The sequence below is a fragment of the Pituophis catenifer genome, unplaced genomic scaffold (assembly GCF_029215685.1).
Source record: "Pituophis catenifer annectens isolate HBS135680 unplaced genomic scaffold, rPitCat1.0.hap2 SCAF_1, whole genome shotgun sequence".
Classification (NCBI taxonomy): Eukaryota; Metazoa; Chordata; class Lepidosauria; order Squamata; family Colubridae; genus Pituophis; species Pituophis catenifer.
Genome location: NW_027256881.1, coordinates 90,472,165 through 90,493,155, shown reverse-complemented (window position 1 = coordinate 90,493,155; position 20,991 = coordinate 90,472,165). Strand labels below are relative to the sequence as shown.

At 37.7% G+C, this 20,991-nt stretch overlaps 1 protein-coding gene across 1 annotated transcript in view; it reads left to right on the top strand.

The window, feature by feature from the left end:
- The window catches only part of LOC139308832 (ectonucleotide pyrophosphatase/phosphodiesterase family member 1-like), a 51,726-nt gene extending 32,999 nt beyond the window's left edge, over positions 1–18,727 (top strand). Inside the window, exons 15-25 of the mRNA XM_070932707.1 lie at positions 1,292–1,419; positions 2,550–2,619; positions 4,893–4,980; positions 6,311–6,486; positions 7,959–8,004; positions 8,111–8,265; positions 9,493–9,628; positions 11,306–11,386; positions 12,760–12,892; positions 14,547–14,703; positions 18,047–18,727. Of these exons, the coding sequence (XP_070788808.1) occupies positions 1,292–1,419; positions 2,550–2,619; positions 4,893–4,980; positions 6,311–6,486; positions 7,959–8,004; positions 8,111–8,265; positions 9,493–9,628; positions 11,306–11,386; positions 12,760–12,892; positions 14,547–14,703; positions 18,047–18,220 (1,344 nt within the window). The 3' untranslated portion in view covers positions 18,221–18,727. The remainder of the gene's footprint in view (positions 1–1,291; positions 1,420–2,549; positions 2,620–4,892; positions 4,981–6,310; positions 6,487–7,958; positions 8,005–8,110; positions 8,266–9,492; positions 9,629–11,305; positions 11,387–12,759; positions 12,893–14,546; positions 14,704–18,046) is intronic.
- The last annotated feature ends 2,264 nt before the right edge of the window (positions 18,728–20,991 follow it).

The following is a 20,991-nucleotide window of genomic DNA, read 5'->3' as shown; positions in this document are numbered from 1 at the left end:
AAAATTAAACAAGAATCAGTAATTGGTATAAGAAGTAATTCTGGATAGAAGTGTTTTATTTTAAAACACTTTGACTATGTTCCGACCCATCATTTTAAAGGATAATGTGATTTGGTTTGTCTTAGTGTGATTTTTAAATCTAGAAATTGTAGAAATTGAAAGCCATAATTTTGAATATTATTTTTGAATACAAAAATATTATAGGACCAAAACTTTGCAAGATCCCCAAATCCTGCAATTTTCTTTAATTCTCATGTGAGATTTTGAATTAGAATGTCCAATTTAATGAGATTTTGGGAAATGCCAGATGTGTTTTCAGTTTTCTTGCATGACATTACAGAAAGTCTCGGAGAAAAATCACTGAAAAGTTTTGAGGTTCCTGTCCCATTGCACAGGATGTAGCAGTACCCGAAGAGCTCAGATCATAATAACTTGAGCTTCAAATCAAGTTAAAACAAGCTATGAACTTTGTCTTTTATGCTTCATTTGACTTAAAATGTTTTCTTATAAGAGTACAGGCCCAGATGATGTACCCTTAAAGAGAGAGGGGGTAAAATATAAATGCATTTATAAACAGCTGCCAAAAAATTGGACCCTTCTTTATATATTTTTTTCTTAGTTATTTATGGCGCTTCCTAATTTTCTTTCTTTCTTTTCTAATATTTGTATTGTTTTTATTCTGTTAAAATCTCTTCAATAACAATTATATTTTAAAAAAGGTAAAGGTCCAGCTTGCTTATTTAGACAAGATGTGCAAGCAGGTTTCGGATCTTAATATGGAAGGAGAAATTGGTTATTTTTTTTTATTATTATTATTAAAATATAAACACAGATATAAAGACAATACAATACAATACAAAGACAAACAAAAAACCCACCATCTACAAACCCACCTAACATTTTACATATACGTTGACAGCCATAATAAATAACCAATAACGTATATGTAAAAACGAAATTGGTTATTTATTATGGCTGTCATTTTGTATTTTAATAAATGTTTGCTTATAGTTAATTGTGCTTTAACAACATCATTTATGTATTACCTGCTCCTTGTGGGCCATCCGTTGGAAGCAAAGAAAGTATAATCTTAATAAAGATAGGTATATTTATCTCTAATCAGAGAAGAGGAATGTCATTGCTGATTTCTCTACCTGTTAAATCTCCATACATCCCTGAGTACTGTCCAAAGCAGATTTGTGAGGGTAGATTACAACAAGGTGGAGAAAAAAGAGCAAGATGTTTTGCATAGTGTTGTATATGACCGTCTACTGTGATTTCTACATTGCAGTGTTTGGTCCCAGAGCAGCATTTCAAGGCATACCTGAAGCAGATGCTTCCCAAGCGATTTCACTACGCCAATAATAAACGGATTGAATCTGTACATTTTTATATGGACCAGCAGTGGCAGCTTGCCCGGTAAGCTCCTGGTTTTTGTTTTAATTCCTATTTAAGTGGGAGCAAATTATTTCTGTTGCTGCCTTATTTTACACTTCTAGCTTGCATTTCATTCCATAAGAGCAACAGTGGCACATATTATCCTGCTGACATTATGCCAGGCGCCCATATGGGCTCAACCTTCCACCTTTATCAAGCATTACAGACTGGCTTCTACTCGTAAAAAATTGCCACTTTTGGAACAGTTGTCCTCTTCTTAGTCATCTTACGGGAATCGGGTTCCCCTTCAGCTTGTTATCTGTGAACAACAGAGACCACAATGAAGAAGAACTAGTTATTTAACTTAACTGAAGTTATTTGAGTGAACATCTGTGAATTCAGATAATCTTTTGTTCTGCCTTGTTTGACTTCAGGTGTCTTTATTTTATTTGCAGTGTCAGTCCTAGTAACCGAAGAGGTTTAACAAAAGTTCTACCTAGTAGCAAGGAGGGGTATATATGTAGGGTGCGACAGAGCACCTGCTAAACAATTATATAAGCTCCAAAATCTTCCAATTAGGAACTACTGTATGTGTGGGTTCAGTAGTGGGTTTCTACCGGTTCAGACAGGTTTGGGCGAACCGTTAGCTCTGACTTCCAGCCATGAGCGAACCGGTTCTCTCTTTCTTTCAAGTGGGCCCACCGATCTGCCCACCCACCCCTGTGTTATACTTACTTATATTTCTGCTTCCAAAGCCCAGCTGATTGGGGCGGCAGAGTGGATTGTTGCTCCTCAGCTGTTTTCCTTGCTCTCAGTTCAATTTCCTGCAAATTGTGCATGCATGCACAGCACGTGTCTAGTGTGCACACTCAGTGAACCAGTTGTTAAACCGGTAGGATCCCACCCCTGTGGGGTTTGATAGATAACCACTCAGAGAAGAACATAGCTCAATAACTGGTTCTTGAAGGAGTTTGGCATGAATCTTACCAAGGATAGAAAACTAGTAAACAGACCTAAGAAAGAACATTCTATAATCAGAGCAACCAAAAAAGAGAATGGGCTTATGTTGTGTCAAGAAGACTCAATGTGGGAAAAAAAAAGCCAAGAAGAGATTTTATTTTAATTGATCCTGTCAGGCTTATTTGTTATGGAGAAATCCCTGTGTTTTGCAGGATACGATCTGAGCTCAAATATTGCACTGGTGGATTTCATGGATCAGACAATGTATTTGCAAATATGCAGGTAAATAACAATATTCCAAACTTTTTAATGAACCTGGGCTGCTTTTGATTTCTTTAACCAGGGATTCTATTTTCAGATTTCCATATTTTTTTCTCAGGCCAAACCTACTTTTATTTCTTTCATTATCCTATGGGATTGTTACTTAGCAAGAGGCCACACACTTTTTTTCCTCTTCTTTCCTCCAACCTTTCAAGGGACTTTCCTCCCTCAAGAAAGGAAAACCAAGCCCCTTTCAGTAGATCTTTGCTTGGGAGCTGCCTATGGACTTACAGTAACTTCATACTTTAGAAAACAGCAGGTAAAATGATAATATTGATGTTGAGTTGAAATGGGTTTTATAATCCATTCGATCCAACCCCCTGTTCTGTGGAGAAATTTACTAAACTATCCCGACAGGTAGCCATTCTGCCAGTGTTTAAAACCTTCACTCTTACTATCAGGAAATTCTAATATTCAGTCTGATTTCCTTTGCTGAGGTATAAAAAGTGAACCAAGTTCTTCAGGCCCTTGTATAAATAACAGAGAATATTATAGAGAGCCAGTTTGGTCTAGTGGTTAAGGTACCAGGCTAGGAAGTAGGAGACTGTGAATTCTAGTCCTACCTTAGCCTGAAAGCCAGCTGGGTGACTTTCTCTCAACTCAACCCACCTCACAATGTTATTGCTGTTGTGGGGAAAATAAGAGGAGGAAGGTGAGATATAAAAAGTGAATTAAGTTATTCAGGCCCTTGTATAAATAACAGAGAATATTATAGAGATCCAGTTTGGTCTAGTGGTTAAGCTACCAGGCTAGGAAGACATAACTAAATGAATAAACAAAAATTATAGCCGCCTTTGAGTCCAATCTTTGAGGAGCCTTGGTAGTACAGTGGTCTAAAGCACCCTGTTATTAAGACTAGCTGCCTGCAATTACTGCAGGTTCGAATCTCGCCAGGCTCAAGGTTGACTCAGCCTTCCATCCTTTCTAAGGTAGGTAAATTGAGGACCCAGTTGTGGGGGCAATAAGCTGACTTTGTATAAATATAGAAAAGGATGAAGGCTATTGCTTAGCACATTGTAAGCCGCCCTGAGTCTCCGGAGAAGGGCGGCATATAAATCAATTAAAAAAAAAAATAGCCATCGAAGGTATAAGTTCAGACTTACAGTCAGGAAGGGCTCAAAACTTACATTATTTTTATCTGCTTTGTTATTTTATATCTGTTAATTTTTACTGTTTTTTTTAATGTTCTTATGCTATAAGCTGCCCTGTGTTGTTTGACATGAGACGAATGTCGTGTCAAATAAATTTCATCATAAAGAAATTTTTACTAATTTTAGTGTGCAAATCTCAAGATTATTAGTACCTGCTCACTTTAATAAAATGAAAACAGAGTTGCAATATTCAGTTTTTCTTAAATTGCAAGACCTGCTCCTTTTTGTGAACTGCCAATGAGATATTGTGGGATGAAAGTGATTCAGTAGCTGATACCAAATTTGCAAGTTTCATCATCTATATTTGTTTAAGTTAGAAACAAGTCATTGTGTTGTTGAATGAATCAGCTTGTAGCCAGATGGTAAGCCTCTTCATTTTGCATTGATGCTATCTTTTGAGCAGCTGTGATGAAATGTAAAAGTATAATATTTTGGGGAAAAAAGAGTAGCTAGATAGCTTTGCTGGGAGAACTTTGCTGTTTTTTATTACTGAAAAAGAAAATATGCAAATCTTTGCAGTAGAATATTCACAGTAGTTGGGGAAAAAAACCCAGATGTTTTTAGGGGAAAATAAGAAAAAAAATTCCAAAAGAGTTGATGAACTTCACTGCTTGGAATGAAACTGTTTGTAGATCATTATAATTGGCCTCAAAGCAGATGTATTCTAAATACTGATAGAAAACGGAAGCAGTTAACCTACAATTCCATTAACATTTGCACAGAAATATGTATGATTTGGTACATATTCTAATTGTTCAAAGAAATAAAAGTAGCTCTAGTTGAGTATAGACTGTTATGGAAATCTGTTATGGAAATCTGCTGTCAGCTAGGCTATATCAAACTTTGCTTTTGTATGGATTTCCTGTATGACTTTTCTATTTGCATAAATCTATTAAGCTGGGAAATAGCTGTCCATTCTCTTCTTCTGAAAGCAAGCTTTTAGTAAATTGTTTTGGGGAATTCAGCAATTTTAAAATTAAAGACCACCTGGATATTCCAATTTCAACCAGAGTCATTTGGCTGAGTTAAGTGGCCATAGAAATTGAATAAACAAAGTAAATAAATGTGTTGTTTTTGTTGTAGGCACTCTTTATTGGATTTGGACCTGGATTCAAATTTCAAACAGAAGTTGATCCCTTTGAAAATATTGAAATCTACAATTTAATGTGTGGTATGATAAATTGGCTTGCTCCTCCTTTACCTCTTCAACTCAAAACATTTCTTGAAAATATTTACCATTCATCTAGAATTATACTACAGGTAGTCCTCGACTTACGACCACAACTGAGCCCAACATTTATATTGCTAAGCAAGAGATTTGTTAAGTGAGTTTTGCCCCATTTTACAACTTTTCTTGCCACAGTTTGTCAGGGTTCCAAGTAACACCCCCAACCAATGAAGACTTCGAGGCAAACAGTTCCTCAAAGTTCCATTTTATTAGAGATGTCATATTGGCACATCTGAAACCCGGATCTGAAAGTCCCTGGGTTCTCCTCACCTAAAGGAAAGTCAAAGTCAAAGTCCCTTCCCCTGCCCCCACATGTTTATCACATGGTCCAGTCAATCCACTGTCCCAACTGGAGATGTTTCCCCAATCACACCTCTCCAGGTGCAGGCTTAACGTCCTTGACTCCCAGAGAAAAGAATGTTGTTATGGCTATATATCTCCACCAATTCCATGCAACCCCCCCCCCTCCTGTTTTTCCACAGCACTAAGTTTGGCAGCCCTGAAGATCCAAAGAAAAAGATGGCCTCCAGGGCTGACACAGTTGTTAAGTGAATCACTGCAGTTGTTAAGTTAGTAATATGGTTGTTAAGCGAACCTAGTTCACTTAAGTCAATACCCATTGACTTTGCTTGTCAGAAGATTGCAAAAGGTGATCACATGACCTTGGGACACTGCAACAGTCATAAATGTGAGTCAGTTGTCAAGCATCTGAATGTAAATCATGTGATCATGGGGATGCCGCAACAGTTGTAAGTGTGAAAAAATGGTCATAAATCACTTTTTTCAGTGCCATTACAACTTCAAACGGTCACTAAGCAAACTGTTGTAATTCAAGGACTAACTGTATTTACTTTGGTTATGTTTATTATATTGAAAAGCTGAAAGATTATTTCTGATGTCATTGCCAATGCCAGTTCCAAGTAACATTAGAAGTGGAATTTGGTCCTATCTAATTCTCTTTCTTTTCCTTTAAAAACTTCTCTTTTGATTCTTTAAAACTACTATGGGACATCTGTCTAATTTTGATCCATTTGTTGAACTCTTCCTGTCTATATTTATATTATGTTTTAATAACAGATATTTGTACTTAGGATTTTTTTAAATAGCGTGCTTTATTTATACTTATAGTTTTATGGAATAACTGGCATAACCTGCTATTAAATTTAGCACACAGATAAGTAGTGACCATCTATGTCCATATCATGTTTATTGTAAGAATTTTGTTTAGATTGTGATGTAAAGCATACCTTCAATATTTTCTCAACTATTTTAGATCTTCTTCATTTAACACCAGCCCCTAACAATGGAACTCATGGAAGCCTCAACCACCTTCTGAAGAGAGCCAGTTATATTCCTAAGCATCCCAAAGAAGAAAGCAGCCCTTCTACATGCCCTTCGGCGGGGCAGAGGACGTCCACTGATGGCCATAGCTGCTCATGTAAATCTTCGGTAAGGACTTAAAGAAACAACAATTGCTCTTCAGGGATAGCAATTAGAATTTTTGGTGATATTTAATTAAAAATGCCTCCCATTTTCATGGTTGCATATAAGGACAAATTTGGATACAATTCATTTAAGATTCTGTCTGTCTGATCTATCTATCTCAATCATCTGTCTGTCTGTCTGTCTGTCTGTCTGTCTGTCTGTCTGTCTGTCTAATCTATCTATCTCATCTATATAATCTTAGAATAGAATAGAATAGAATAGAATAGAATAGAATAGAATAGAATAGAATAGAATAGAATAGAATAGAATAGAATTTTATTGGCCAAGTGTGATTGGACACACAAGGAATTTGTCTTGGTGCATATGCTCTCAGTGTACATAAAAGAAAAGATACATTTGTCAAGAATTATAAGGTACAACACTTAATGATAGTCATAGGGTAGAAATAAGCAATCAGGAAACAATATCAATATAAATCGTAAGGATACAAGCAACGAAATTACAGTCATACAGTCATAAGTGGAAGGAGATGGGTGGTGGGAATGATGAGAAGATTAATAGTAGTGCAGACTTAGTAAATAGTTTGACAGTGTTGAGGGAATTATTTGTTTAGCAGAATGATGACATTCGGAAAAAACTGTTCTTGTGTCTAGTTGTTCTGGTGTGCAGTGCTCTATAGCGTCGTTTTGAGGGTAGGGGTTGAAACAGTTTATGTCTAGAAACAGTTTATGTCTAAAAATTAAACAGTTTATTTTTTACAAATAACTCAAGGTGGCCCCACAAAAACAACAAACTTGTAAAGTGGGTTGGGCTGAGAGAGAGTGACTGATGTAAGGACACCCAACTGGCTTTCATGGCTACGGCAGAACTAGAACTCACACTCTCCTGTATGTGTGTGTGTGTGTGTGTGTGTGTGTGTGTGTGTGTGTGTGTGTGTGTGTATTTTCATCTCATCTCATATATCTATATCTCTATATCAGTGGTGGGATTCCAATTTTTTTACTACCGGTTCTGTGGGCGTGACTTGGTGGGCATGGCATGGCTTGGTGGGCGTGGCTTGGTGGGTGTGTAGGGAAAGGATACTGTAAAATCTCCATTCCTACCCCACTTGAGGGGAAGGATACTGTAAAATATTCATTCCCTCCCCATCAGCTGGTACTCAGGAGGCAGAGAATAGATGGGGGTGGGGCTAGTCAGAGGTGGTATTTACCGGTTTTCCAAACTACTCAAAATTTCCACTACCGGTTCTCCAGAACTGGTCAGAACCTGCTGAATACTACCTTTGCTCTATATCCATATCATTTATATGCCTTCCATCTTGCTTTCCAAAGCAACTCAATATCATCATTCCGTCAATTTATCAATCATTTTTTAATTTACTATATATCTTTTTAAAAATATACATATTTTATTTGTTTCTTCTGTCTGATGCTGTATAAAAATGACTTCCATCTTCTGCTTTCCTTTACATTTAGGGCTTGCCACTGATTCAACCACAGGTAGATCTTACTACTTCAGAAAGTAAGTAATTATAACTGCTTTTAGAAATGGATAACTTAAGCGGAAAACCTTGACTGGGAAGTTACTATATAATAGCAGACCTAGTTTGTCCTTTTACCTTCTGTAGTGAAGAAGATAGAAAAATACAACTTGCCATTTGGTAGGCCTCGTGTACTTCAAAAGAAGCAGAAGTTTTGCCTTCTTCATAACCATCGTTATGTCAGTGGATTTAGCCAGAACATCAAGATGCCTATGTGGAGTAGCTATTCTGTTAACAAACATGTAAGTACAGTATGTGGATAATTCAGTTTTCATTTGAAGAAAAAAGACATAAAGCAGTGAGTAGCCGGAAAAACAACCATGTGGCAAGCCAGATGTGGGCTTCATTTAAGTGAGGAACAAAGACTATGGTGATAAATCATTTTTAAATAGTGCATGTTTTCAGCAATGGTTTAAATAAAATACAAGAAACATATGTTGAATTTTTTTCTGATTTTCTTTTTCTCTTTACCAACTATGACCACATGTTTGCATGTATTTCTGCAGCAAAAATACAAGATAAGAATTCAGCATATTCTTCTCTCTGAGTCATAAAACAGGAAACTTAAAACCCAGTTGCTTCTTCACAGATGTCCTGCAGAATTTTTTAATTCTGAATTTGCATCATCCTCCAGCCAAATCAGGATCGTTATTTATCTTGATCTGTCTTGTTAGTTCCTTTTCTTAACAAGAAATTTGTAACTTAGTTTTGGGAGAGTTATTGGCAGATGGATTGAATCACTATTTTTTAAATATAATTTCTCAGTATATGAATGAATGCATGCTGTGCAGGGATACTTGAATAATGATACTTGAGTAATTTATACTTCCAATGTATAGTAATTGGAAGTATGTGTGACTGCACAGGTAGCAATTTTAGGAATACTTTAAAAGCAGCTGCATCTTTTCCTGCTCAGGATAATCCTGGCAAAAGACATGCTTAATTAAGATGTTCTTGACTGATACTTTCTGAACCTCCTTATATGAGTTCTAAAGTCCATTTCCCCCTTCGCATTCAGAGAGCAACACAGCCTATACCAATGGATGCACACACAGAGAATCTCTGAATGGATTAGAAATAGAATTTGTTAAAGACCATGCAATTGGCATGTCCTATTGCATCCTAAAAACATGCATATTACTACTCAGTGTTTTGCTAAGTAAAGGCCTATGCACACAGCAATTTGAACATAGGGCTACATCAGTCTACTCTTGATTTGGGAAAATATAAAGGAATTATAAAATTATAAATCCTGTGAATAGAGCGGTCTTTAGAAATCCTCTCCTCAAGCATCTAAACTTAGCCTGAGGTACATTCTATATAGACTTAATAGAGCTAAAACAAAACACTCTTTCATAATATAGCTGGTTTATTGTCTGTTATGAAAAAGAACAGGGAGATATTTTGTCTTCTTTATATACAATACGTATACATAGCCACTGGTACTTTTGTTTTGTTTTGTTAATTAGGACAGCTGGAACACTTCTGCAACTGCCACCAGAAGCTGCTTCTACACAGATCATCGTATTTCCTTAAACAGCAGTCAGATTTGTTCATTTTACAAAAAGCACTCTCAGCTTAACTATGGATTTCTTTTTCCTCCAAGTAATTCCATTTCCTCTCTTATATTGTTTTACTAGTTAATTTAGCTCAAACTCACAGCATCACATCATCATGTGATGTATTGTGACTTTCCCCCCCTTTTCTAAACTGGAGATGGGTGTGGCCAGCGCATGACGCATCCGGCCAGTGGGCCGCAAGTTTGACACCCCTAATTTAGCTTATAGTTCTCCTGTTAAGGTAATAACCAGGTACAATTCTAGTTAGTTTATTTGAGATGAGCCATGGCAGAGATTAATTAATAGCCAAAATAAAGCTTGTTGTTTCTGTTTCTTAAAATGTGTGAACAATCTTCTTTTATATATAAGAATTAAATATTGGATATAATCCATAGCTAACTTAGAAAATCTTTAATTGATATTTATACAAAATGTTACTAAGTTCGAAAAAAAGTGTTATAGAATTATGATTGGCAGATAGAAGGTACAAGACACCCTTTATCTTTTAAATTCAAACTACAAAAGAACCAGCATTTTAATGTTAAAATAAATACCCGTATACAGCTGTGAGTGGTACATAAATGTTAAAATGTTTAATTTCTCACAGAATGAGCTTCAATACAGTATAGTGTGTAACAGTGGCCAGATGACATTGAAAACCACTAATTCAGAAAGGCATATGCAAAAAAATAATTCTGAAGTGTTCCATATTTGCTTTTGGAAATTCAGCCATCTGAATTTTATTTTAATATTTAAATGTTGATTTCTTTTTTGTATTCTACAAGTTATTTATGAATTGGATGTTTTCTTGTCATAAACACAACCCCCAAATTAGATTGCATCCTCTTGTTTGCAGCTGATGTTGACTTTTAAGTGGGAATTGCCTTTTGCTCCTGTGTGAGTTCAGTATGCTTATCAACATTCCTGGGAAATTTTGGAATGGTCTCTTTGATAAACACAGTGCTTCACAGAATTTGGTATCCTTTAAATATATTGGGACTACAAGATTTATAGTGTCCAGTCAACAGGTCAATAGCCATGTTAGTTGGTCATTCTGGGAAATGTAGCTCACCCATCTCGGAAATGCCTTTGTACTGGTATATTGGCTTAAGAATATTTAGTAACAATATATAATATCTTAAGCTGCCTGGAGTTGCTTAGGTATTGGGTGGCCTGTACATTAAAATGGAGCCTTGGTGGTACAGCAGACTAAAGTGCTGTTAAGTAGCACTTAGCTGCCAGCTGCCTGCAATTACTGCGAGTTCAAATCTCACCAGGCTCAAGGTTGACTCAGCCTTCCATCCTTCCGAGGTAGGTAAAATGAGGACCCAGATTGTGGGGGCAATAAGCTGACTTTGTATAAAAAAGAACACCGCTTAGGGGGGGCCGAAAGCCCTACTAAGCAGGTATATACAAAAGTATGAAGGCTATTGCTTAACACATTGTAAGCCACCCTGAGTCTCCGGAGAAGGGCGGCATATAAACTGAACCAATAAATAAATACATAAATACATACATACATACATACATACATACATACATACATACATACAGCACATAAATAAACCAATAAGTGAACATGTCTGTTTGAGTCTTGAATATATTTGGACGTAAATGTTTGGTACCATGTATTTATTTCAAAAGCTAGAAAGGTTTTTCAGTCATTTGATATATTGATATACATCAGTTTTAAATGCTTGCTTATATATTTTTATGTTTCTAGATCTGATTAAAGAAGATAAGAAAAATTATTATGAAGGACTTCTCTCAAGCAACATAGCACCAATGTATTCTGCTTTTCAAGGTAAAGGTTAATTATTATGGGTTTTTGCTTCTTTTTATGGGAAAAATGCAAGCTAATAAAATATAATTATCTAAAGTTATGCTCTTGTGATTGTGTCTGCAATAATATACATGTAGTAATGTCCAATGAATGATGATGGTGTTCTACATTGTACTATAATTCTTCAGCCTCATAACAATTTCCTGAATGCCTACATTCTTGATTCTATATATCTGCAGTCTACTTCAAATGATCATAGGTAAAGATAAAGGTTCCCCTCGCACATATGTGCTAGTCATTCCTGACTCTAGGGGGTGGTGCTCATCACCATTTCAAAGCCAAAGAGCCAGCGCTGTCCAAAGCTGTCTCCATGGTCATATGGCTGGCATGACTAAATGCCAAAGGTTCATGGAACGCTGTTACCTTCCCACCAAAGGTAGTCCCTATTTTTCTACTTGCATTGTTATGTACTTTCAAACTGCTAGGTTGGCAGAAGCTGGGACAGGTAACGGGAGCTCACCCCATTATGCAGCACTAGAGATTCGAACTGCTGAACTGCCGACCTTTCGATCGACAAGCTCAGCATCTTAGCCACTAAGCCACCATATCCCAGTCTCAAATGATCATACCATGGCTTAACAACTCAAAACAGAAATGGATCTTCTGTTCCTTTATATAGCTTCTGTACTCATACAAGCAAGACACTTCTAAAATTGGAAGGCTAAAATAATCTCTCTATTTACTTCGGAGTAAGCCCCTTGAGCTCAAAGGGACTTCTAAATAGATCTATCAAGAATTGTTTTCAGTTCTTTAATGCAGAGATGGATAATCCTATGGCCATGGATTGAGCACTGTGCTTCCTTGGTTGCCTAGGCTCCAAGGACGATTCTCAAACTAGCCAAGATAGTCTTTATGTAAAACCATGATGGAAAATGTTTATAGTGGAAGAAATATTTTCTATTGATTATCTTTTTCAAAAGAGAAGGAGAATTTCTGGATTGTAGATCACCCCTGCAAAGAATGTCAGTGCATTCAAGAATTATAAAAAAAAGACGGTCAAAGCAAATGTCATTGTTTGCTTTATATTTGGAAGTCCTGATGTTGCACATCAAAGTTAAATTCATTCATAAATATCTCTTGGACTTGAAAGCTCATATGCCAAGCTCCAGATCTCCAGTATGCCAAGCACAAAATATTGGGTAGGACTGTGTAGTTCCAACATACTCGGAAATAGTTAAGAAATTTACACCGTTTTGATACATAAAATAAATAAGCCCATGGTCATAGAATAACAATAACAAAAAACTAGACCTTCAACCAGCAATGTCACTGATGGGCTTGGTTCTCTTCAGGTCATGACATTTTCTTAGTGATGTTCTCCCTTGTTCTTTCAGTGATTTGGGAATATTTTAATGCTGTCCTCCTGCCATCATATGCTGCAGCCAGGAATGGTGTAAATGTGATCACAGGTCCTATATTTGATTATGACTACGATGGCCTATATGATACACCAGAGAAAATAAGAAGGTAGGTAGATATCTCTCTTAGCTTTTTTGTGTGTGAGAGACTGTGTATTGAAATAACTGCTTTAATTTAATTTACAGGAACAAACCTCCTTTAGAATATGTTTTTCTGACTTAACAGAATGTATGTCCTGAAGACATGAGACAATTAGCCATTTATACTGAGCCTTTCAATCCCTTTGTGACTTCTTCCATATGTATCAATGCACTGTATTGGATTTTAACATGTGTAAACTATTTTCTTTTTAAAAATAAAATAACATTCAAATAAGTATTTTAATACGTATTTTATTTCAAAGTGTATGGAAGATATGTTGATATGGTATTTAAAAGCTGGCGGGTGAAACTATTTCAATGTTCACAATAATCTAAGAGTATTGGTTCAAGTTGGTATCATTACATTCTAGCATAGCATAGCATAGCACAGCACAGCACAGCACAACACAACACAACACAACATTCTAACAGTGTTGTGGGCAGCCCTTATCGGAGGCATCCATAGAGAAGCAGGGGAGGGATATCAAAGGAGAAACAAATAATGAAGAAGTATTTTGTCACCCCTTTTACATGCACATCATGATATCCACGCATAACCATGAAACTAGTAGATCTTGTGTTGCAACAGTGCAATCCTGCTTCTATCGTATGAATGCCTCAAATCATGTGGAGCAGTGGTGGGTTGCCCCAGGTTCGGACTGGTTCACAAGAACCGGTAGTAAAACTGGCGGGAGGCTCCGCCCAGTAACCCAGACATCATCATAGGTGACCTGTGCATGCGCAGAAGCTTCTGCACATGTGCAGAAGAACGTACGCCCGCGAGTGAAGCCAGCGCGCACATGCGGGTGCGATGCAAACCGGTAGTAAAGGTAAGTAGAACCCACCCCTGATGTGGAGGTATCTTATTCATTGCTGTATTAAAAGTATACACCACTTTTCTGTAAAGAATGTCCATCACCATTTTAGTAGTAATTATAAGATTTAGAAAAGAGAAATACATTTCAGGTAGATTTTGAAAACATAATTCGCACATCATTAAAATGATATCTACCAATTGGAACAGAAAATGGAGAAGTCCATGATTTCTGTATCTATCAAATCTAATTTCAATAGTGTGATTTGAGAAAATAAATTTGCTTGAAGATTGTGAAGCTCAGACTGACTGAAAGGGGAAAAATATTCTCATACAAATAGTTTGGCCTCATTACATATAGTTTTAAAGGTTTATAACCAGTTCTTTGAATGTACCTGGAAATAATTCCACTAATAGCTTGTGGAATTAGTTTAGTAAGGGAGATCTGTTCCCTCTAAGAGACTGCATTACTTCATTGGAGAGTCAAGTGTAAGTTAGCCTATGCTTGATACATCCTGATGGATTATATCCATCAAGCTTGCGGCCCACAGGCCGGATGTATCACACGCTGGCCATGCCCATCCCTGTTTTAGTGAAGGGGAAAAAAGTCACGATATGTCACATGATGAAAACATGACACCACGAGGTTGACACCCCTGGGTTATATCTACTGGAATAGTAGATCATTTAAAGCTATAGTTTTGGTTTAACCAAATAGATGTATATTTCTTTGGTGTATGGAGTATGCTCAGTACAACTAACAAGAAAATGTTGCTTTTTTCCCCCCTCTTTTAAAATTAAATTTCAGGCACTCCACTAATTCAGCGGTCCTGATTCCCACTCACTACTTCATTACATTGACAAGTTGTAAAAATGTTTCCCAGACGCCTTTGCAATGTGAAGGATCCCTTGACGTTATATCTTACATTTTACCTCACAGAGAAGAGAACAGTGAAAGTTGCACAGTGAGTTCAACCTGTTAATATATGAAACATAAAGCACAAAAGGTGCTGTTTTTTAAAAGTGCAAGTTTCTAGTTTTTATAATAGGTGTGGGCAGAGACTTGAAAATGTGACAAATATATGGGAAAAGTTTTGAAACACGAAGGATGTTTTGCATAGCTTTTAATATAAAAAGCCTCATTTCTAGCCCTGGCATAAACTTTAGCACAACATTAGCACAGTCCTAATTATGGTTGATGTGGGCATTTATGTCATAGGGCTCTTACAAGTATTCAGTATATAAATAATTGGGATATTGCCACAAAATTATTTTTGCCCTTAGATAATCATTCCCCCCCTCCCCCCAATGGATCTCACATAGAGATTTCTGTCATGATTTTTTTGAAGTTTGATATTCAGGCTGCAAGTAGCAATCATGGAAATAGGGGTAAAGTAAACACATATCAAATATGAAATTGATAATTGGGGTGGATAGTTAATACTCTAGGTGAAATAAAAAATATTCAAAGTCTTAGATTTTGGAGAGATCTTGGCCAAAAAAAAGTGAGTTGAAAATAATAAAATTTAATTTAAAAGAAACACAGGAGAAAAATAACACAAATTTTGGGCTCAACTGGGCTCATAACTCGAGGACTTCCTGTGTTTATGATGGATGCAGGGTCCTGTGGCCCTGTGATGACCTTTTGCAACCTTCTGACAAGCACGTTACTAACACGTTACTAACTTAGCAACTGGAGATATTCAGTTAACAATTGGTGGCAAGAAATGTCATAAAATGGGGCAAAACTCCCTTAACAACTGTCTTGCATAGCAACAGAAATTTTGGGCTCAATTGTGGTCATATAAGTTGAGGACTAATAGGGATGCGGTGGCTCAGTGGCTAAGATGCTGTGCTTGTTGATCGAAAGGTCGGCAGTTCAGCAGTTCGAATCCCTAGTGCTGTGTATCAGGGTGAGCTCCCGTTACTTGTCCCAGCTTCTGCCAACCTAGCAGTTTGAAAGCACGTAAAAAATGCAAGTAGAAAAAATAGGGACCACCTTTGGTGGGAAAGTAACAGCGTTCTGTGCACCTTTGATATTTAGTCATGCCGGCCACATGACCACGGAGGCGTCTTCGGACAGCGCTGACTCTTCAGCTTTGAAGCAGAGATGAGCATTGCCCCCTAGAGTTGGGAACGACTAGTACATATGTGCGAGGGGGACCTTTAACTTTAAGTTGACGACTACCTGTACTTGAAAAAAGATATTGGAATGATAATTGTTCATAAATGGAATATGAATCAACAATGTGACAGATGAGACTAAAAGAACTGGGCATGTTTATTCCTTAGATAGTGGTCACATGATGGTAGTAGTTAGCATAGCACAGTGATGGCTAACCTTTTTGCCATCACGTGCCAAAAGTGGGGGAGTGCGTGAGGTCGCTCGCGTGCGTGCCCATACCCCTAATTCTATGCGCCCCACCCTCCGTGCATGCATGTGCAACCCACCCCACCCTCCCCCCACTTTTGGCATGCGATGGCAAGGTAGGCCTGTTTTTTGCTCTCCCCAGACTCCAGAGCCTTTCTAGGAGGCTGGGGAGGGCAAAAATGGCCTTCTGGAGGCCCTCCGGAAGCCAGAAACAGCCTTTTTCCTGACTACCAGTGGGCCAAAAAGGCCCGAAAATCAGCTGGCCAGCGCACACATGCACGCCGGAGCTGAGCTCGTGTGCCCACCGATATGGCTCCACGTGCCACAGGTTCGCCATCATGGGCATAGCATATAGTAATGGTTTTAAAGCATCTAAGGACATGTCACATAGAAGATGTAGTTCTGCGTTCTGTTGCGGCGCACAGAATAATTGCTTTAAGGAAGTAATTTCTAACTGATCATCAGGAACTGTTTCTAAATAGTGTTAACTGTTTAACAGTAGAAGCAATTACCAGGAAAAATGGAGGAGCTTCCTTCCACTGACTGTTTTCAAACAATAGGAGGATAGCCATCTGTCCTGCTGCTTTAATTTGGACTCCCACACTGAGCAGGGATAGGATCACTGAATTAAATTGGCCTATTTCAACATTATAATTCCATGACTGTTCAGTTCCCGCTGTTATGGAAAAGCAGGCTAAATTGCTATATTACGACTGTGTAGTTGATACACTTATACAAAGTAGTCATATTGCTACAGGGAGAAGGTAAATCCTTTGTTGAAGGCCAACGTTTCTTTGTTTGCATTTGAGCATTCCCGAGAGTGGGAACATGACATAAATAATGATCAATAACCTGGGTTTTTTTTAACTGCAGCAGAAAAGAATTTAATTCGTTAGGAAATATATTATAGGAATAGGCAAATTCTACCCAGCTAATTATGTTCTAGTAACAAGAGAGTCAAGTCATGTTCTCTTTGCATAAGTTCCTGGGAATATAGGCAAATGGAAGTGTCCTGAATCATTTATCTTTTAAAAAAAAAGAGGTAGAATGATAGACAAAGAAGTGATACAGAACAGGCCCTTAATTCTCTAGCTAAGCTCTGCTGCCCCCTTATGGTCAATAGGTCATGAGCTGTTGAAAGTAAGGACTATTAGATTCACCTTTCCAGCGACATTCCTTCTTGCTCTGGAGAACCTTCTCAAATCATCTTGAAAGCAATTTATCAATTTAGCATTGAATGTTTAAATTTAGCATTGAATGTTTAAATTGCTACAATGTCCTACCTGTCAATGACTACTTCAGCTTCAACCACAACAATACAAGAGCACACAATAGATACAAACTTAAAGTGAACCGCTCCAAACTCGATTACAGAAAATATGACTTCAGTAACAGAGTTGTTAATGCCTGGAATGCACTACCAGACTTTGTGGTCTCATCCCAAACCCCCAAAACTTTAACCTAAAACTGTCTACTGTTGACCTCACCCCATTCCTAAGAGGTCTGTAAGGGGCGTGCATAAGAGCACCAGCGTGCCTACCGTCCCTGTCCTAATGTTCCCTTTAATTGTACTCATTTTTTATATTCAATTCATGCTTATACTTATATATATAATCTAATATGTACTCGATAAAATAAATAAATATAAATATAAATATTGAGCCGCAGTGGCGCAGTGATTAGAATGCAGTACTGCAGGCTACATCTGCTGATCACTGGCAGCCAGTATTTTGGCAGATCGAATGTCACCAGGCTCAAGGTTGACTCAGCTTTCCATCCTTCTGAGGTCCCAGATTGTTGGGGGCAATATGCTGACTCTGTAAACTGGTTAGAGAGGGCTGTAAAGCACTGTAAAGTGGTATCTAAGTCTTAAGTGCTATTGCTATCTCAAAATATCTGCAACATGAACTAAAATACTTTTTTCTTTCTTCCAACAGGTTGGCAAACCCGAATCCTTATGGGTCGAAGAAAGAATGAGATTTCATGTTGCTCGAGTTAGAGATGTGGAACTTCTTACAGGACTTAGCTTTTATCATGAAGGAAAGCAACCTGTGGGTGATATTTTACAGCTGAAAACATATTTGCCAAGTTTTGACAAAGCCAGAATTTAACATTGTTGCGTTTCTGTACCAAAAAGAAAAAGAAAAGAGAGACTAGATCACAGCTTCGTAAACACGCTGGAAGATTTTCAGAAGATACTTGGAGCAAAATGGGAACAAGGAAGAAACTGTGCCACATTTTGTATCTCAGGGACATTTAATGGACCACCTATATCAGAGACAAATAGCTTTCAGCCTTATTATTCTCTTCAATGTGATAGAAATGTCTATACTGTTCTAAAAGCCTGTTTGCAGCATCAACGCAACAGATCAAATGGGATAAAAAACCCATCAGTTTTATAATGATTTCAACAGTATAGAAAGTGTTCAGGAGTTACTTTATTCTGCCTGAGTTGTTGTTGTTATTTTTTTTTACACAGAGGCAGGAGCAAATTAACTGCAAGTGAACCCAACTGGCATGTATATTTCAAAAGTTATAAGTAATATACAACATTTTTTTAATTGTCATTTTCTGAATGTTTTTTTTTCACTCTGTTTAATAAATAGAATATAATTTAATGGACGTTCTTAATTTTTTGGGAGGGAAATATCATACACATTTATGCATATCATTTCAGAAGTTCTTTTAAGATTAATGGGATTTACTTTCAGTTGCATGGTTATAGGATTACAGCTTTAATATACTGTGGACTGCATGTTGCTGTAAACATAAAAGATGATTGCATCGTGTTGGTCAATACTTACATAATGTTCATGTCATGATTTTGATACTGCCACCATATCCCCAGATACTGTTTCAGGGGTCCCCAACTGCCAGTCTGCAGCCTAGTACTAGTCCGTGGCCCGTTAGGAACTGATCTACGCAAGCAGTGAGTAAGCATGAGCATGCAAAGCTCCATTTGCTCAAGCAACGGGAGCACATGTGAAACCGTCCCCTTTCCTCTACCCTTGCTGCCACCACCATTGCTGGAAAGCTGGAAAAGTTGGGGACCACTGCTATATTTGATTAGCCACTCATACATCTGAACAGGCATGAGCAAGATTTGTGTATGTTCTGTGGCTGAATGCAAAGTGAATATCAAATTGAATGATTGGTTGATTGGATTAATCTCATCATTGTCTGCGAGACATTTCACATTTTACAACTTCTATCAACACATAAATATCAAACATACACTGTACAATAATACAGAATAGTATAATTTTAAAAAATCATAATATAAACAGTGGAATAATAAACTGTCGGTTCACATATCTAATGTTTTCTTTAAAAGCTCCATTTTTAATAGCTTATGGAAAGACCACAATGTAAGGACAGATTGAGTTCCCAAGTGGAAGAAATCCCACCACTGAAACACACTACTTCTGGCCTTCGTTTTGTGGAAGTGGGGATTAGTAGATATGCCAAGTTAGGCATAAATATATATATATTGTTGTTGTTAGTTGCAAAGTCGTGTCCGACCCATCGCGACCCCATGGACAATGTTCCTCCAGGCTTTCCTGTCCTCTACCATCCTCTGGAGTCCATTTAAGCTCATGCCTACTGCTTCAGTGACTCCATCCAGCCACCTCGTTCTCTGTCGTCCCATTCTTCATTTGCCCTCAATCTTTCCCAGCATTAGACACTTCTCCAGTGAGTCCTTCCTTCTCATTAGGTGGCCAAAGTATTTGAGTTTCATTGTCAGGACCTGGCCTTCTAAAGAACAGTCAGGGTTGATCTCCTCTAGGACTGACCAGTTTGATCGCCTTGCAGTCCAAGGGACTCACAGGAGTCTTCTTCAGTACCATAGTTCAAATGCCTCAATTCTTTGGCACTCAGCCTTTCTTATGGTCCAACTTTCACAGCCATACATTGCAACTGGGAAAACCATAGCCTTGACTATACGCACTTTTGTTGGGAGGGTGATGACTCTGCTTTTTAGTATGCTGTCTAGATTTGCCATAGCTTTTCTCCCCAGGAGCATTATTCTTTTAATTTCTTGGCTGCAGTCCCCATCTGCAGTGCATAGGATAAATTATATAAATAAACGTCCCATAGAATAAAACTCATTTACTCTATTATTCAATTTATAAACTCAATTATCTATGCCAGTCTGGATGATGAACAACATATTAAAAAAATATGAGAAGTCAGTAACTGAAATGCAAATTTTATTCACAATAATGCTTTATTCAGTAAAGTTAATTTTTTTTCTCCAGTTCTACTGGCTTAAATATAGGGATGCAGTGGCTCAGTGGCTAAGACGCTGAGCTTGTCAATTGAAAGGTCGGCAGTTCAGTGGTTCGAATCCCTAGTGCTGCATAACGGGGTGAGCTCCCGTTACTTGTCCCAGCTTCTGCCAACCTAGCAGTTCGAAAGCACGTAAAAAATGCAAGTAGAAAAATAGGGACCACCTTTGGTGGGAAGGTAACAGCGCTCCATGCGCCTTTGGCATTTATTCTTGCCGGCCACATGACCACGGAGACGTCTTTGGACAACGGTGGCTCTTCACCTTTGAAACGGAGATGAGCACCATTCCCTAGGGTCAGGAACGACTAGCACATATGTGCGAGGGGAATCTTCACCTTTACCTTTACTGGCTTAAAAAAAATTCTTGACTACAAAATGCACTTTAATAAGCAGTATAAATCACAGGGAGGCTGTAGAACAGTCAAGGTCCTTCCCATGTATCACAAGGACCATGAGGGTAGACTGAAGAACGGTTTCTCCAAGTTTATGTGGAAGATAATATTTGGATGAGATTTATACTGTAGCAAGTTTCATGGAACAATATTGTGTCAATAGGAATTAAACATGTAATAAATACTCTTATGTTTATACC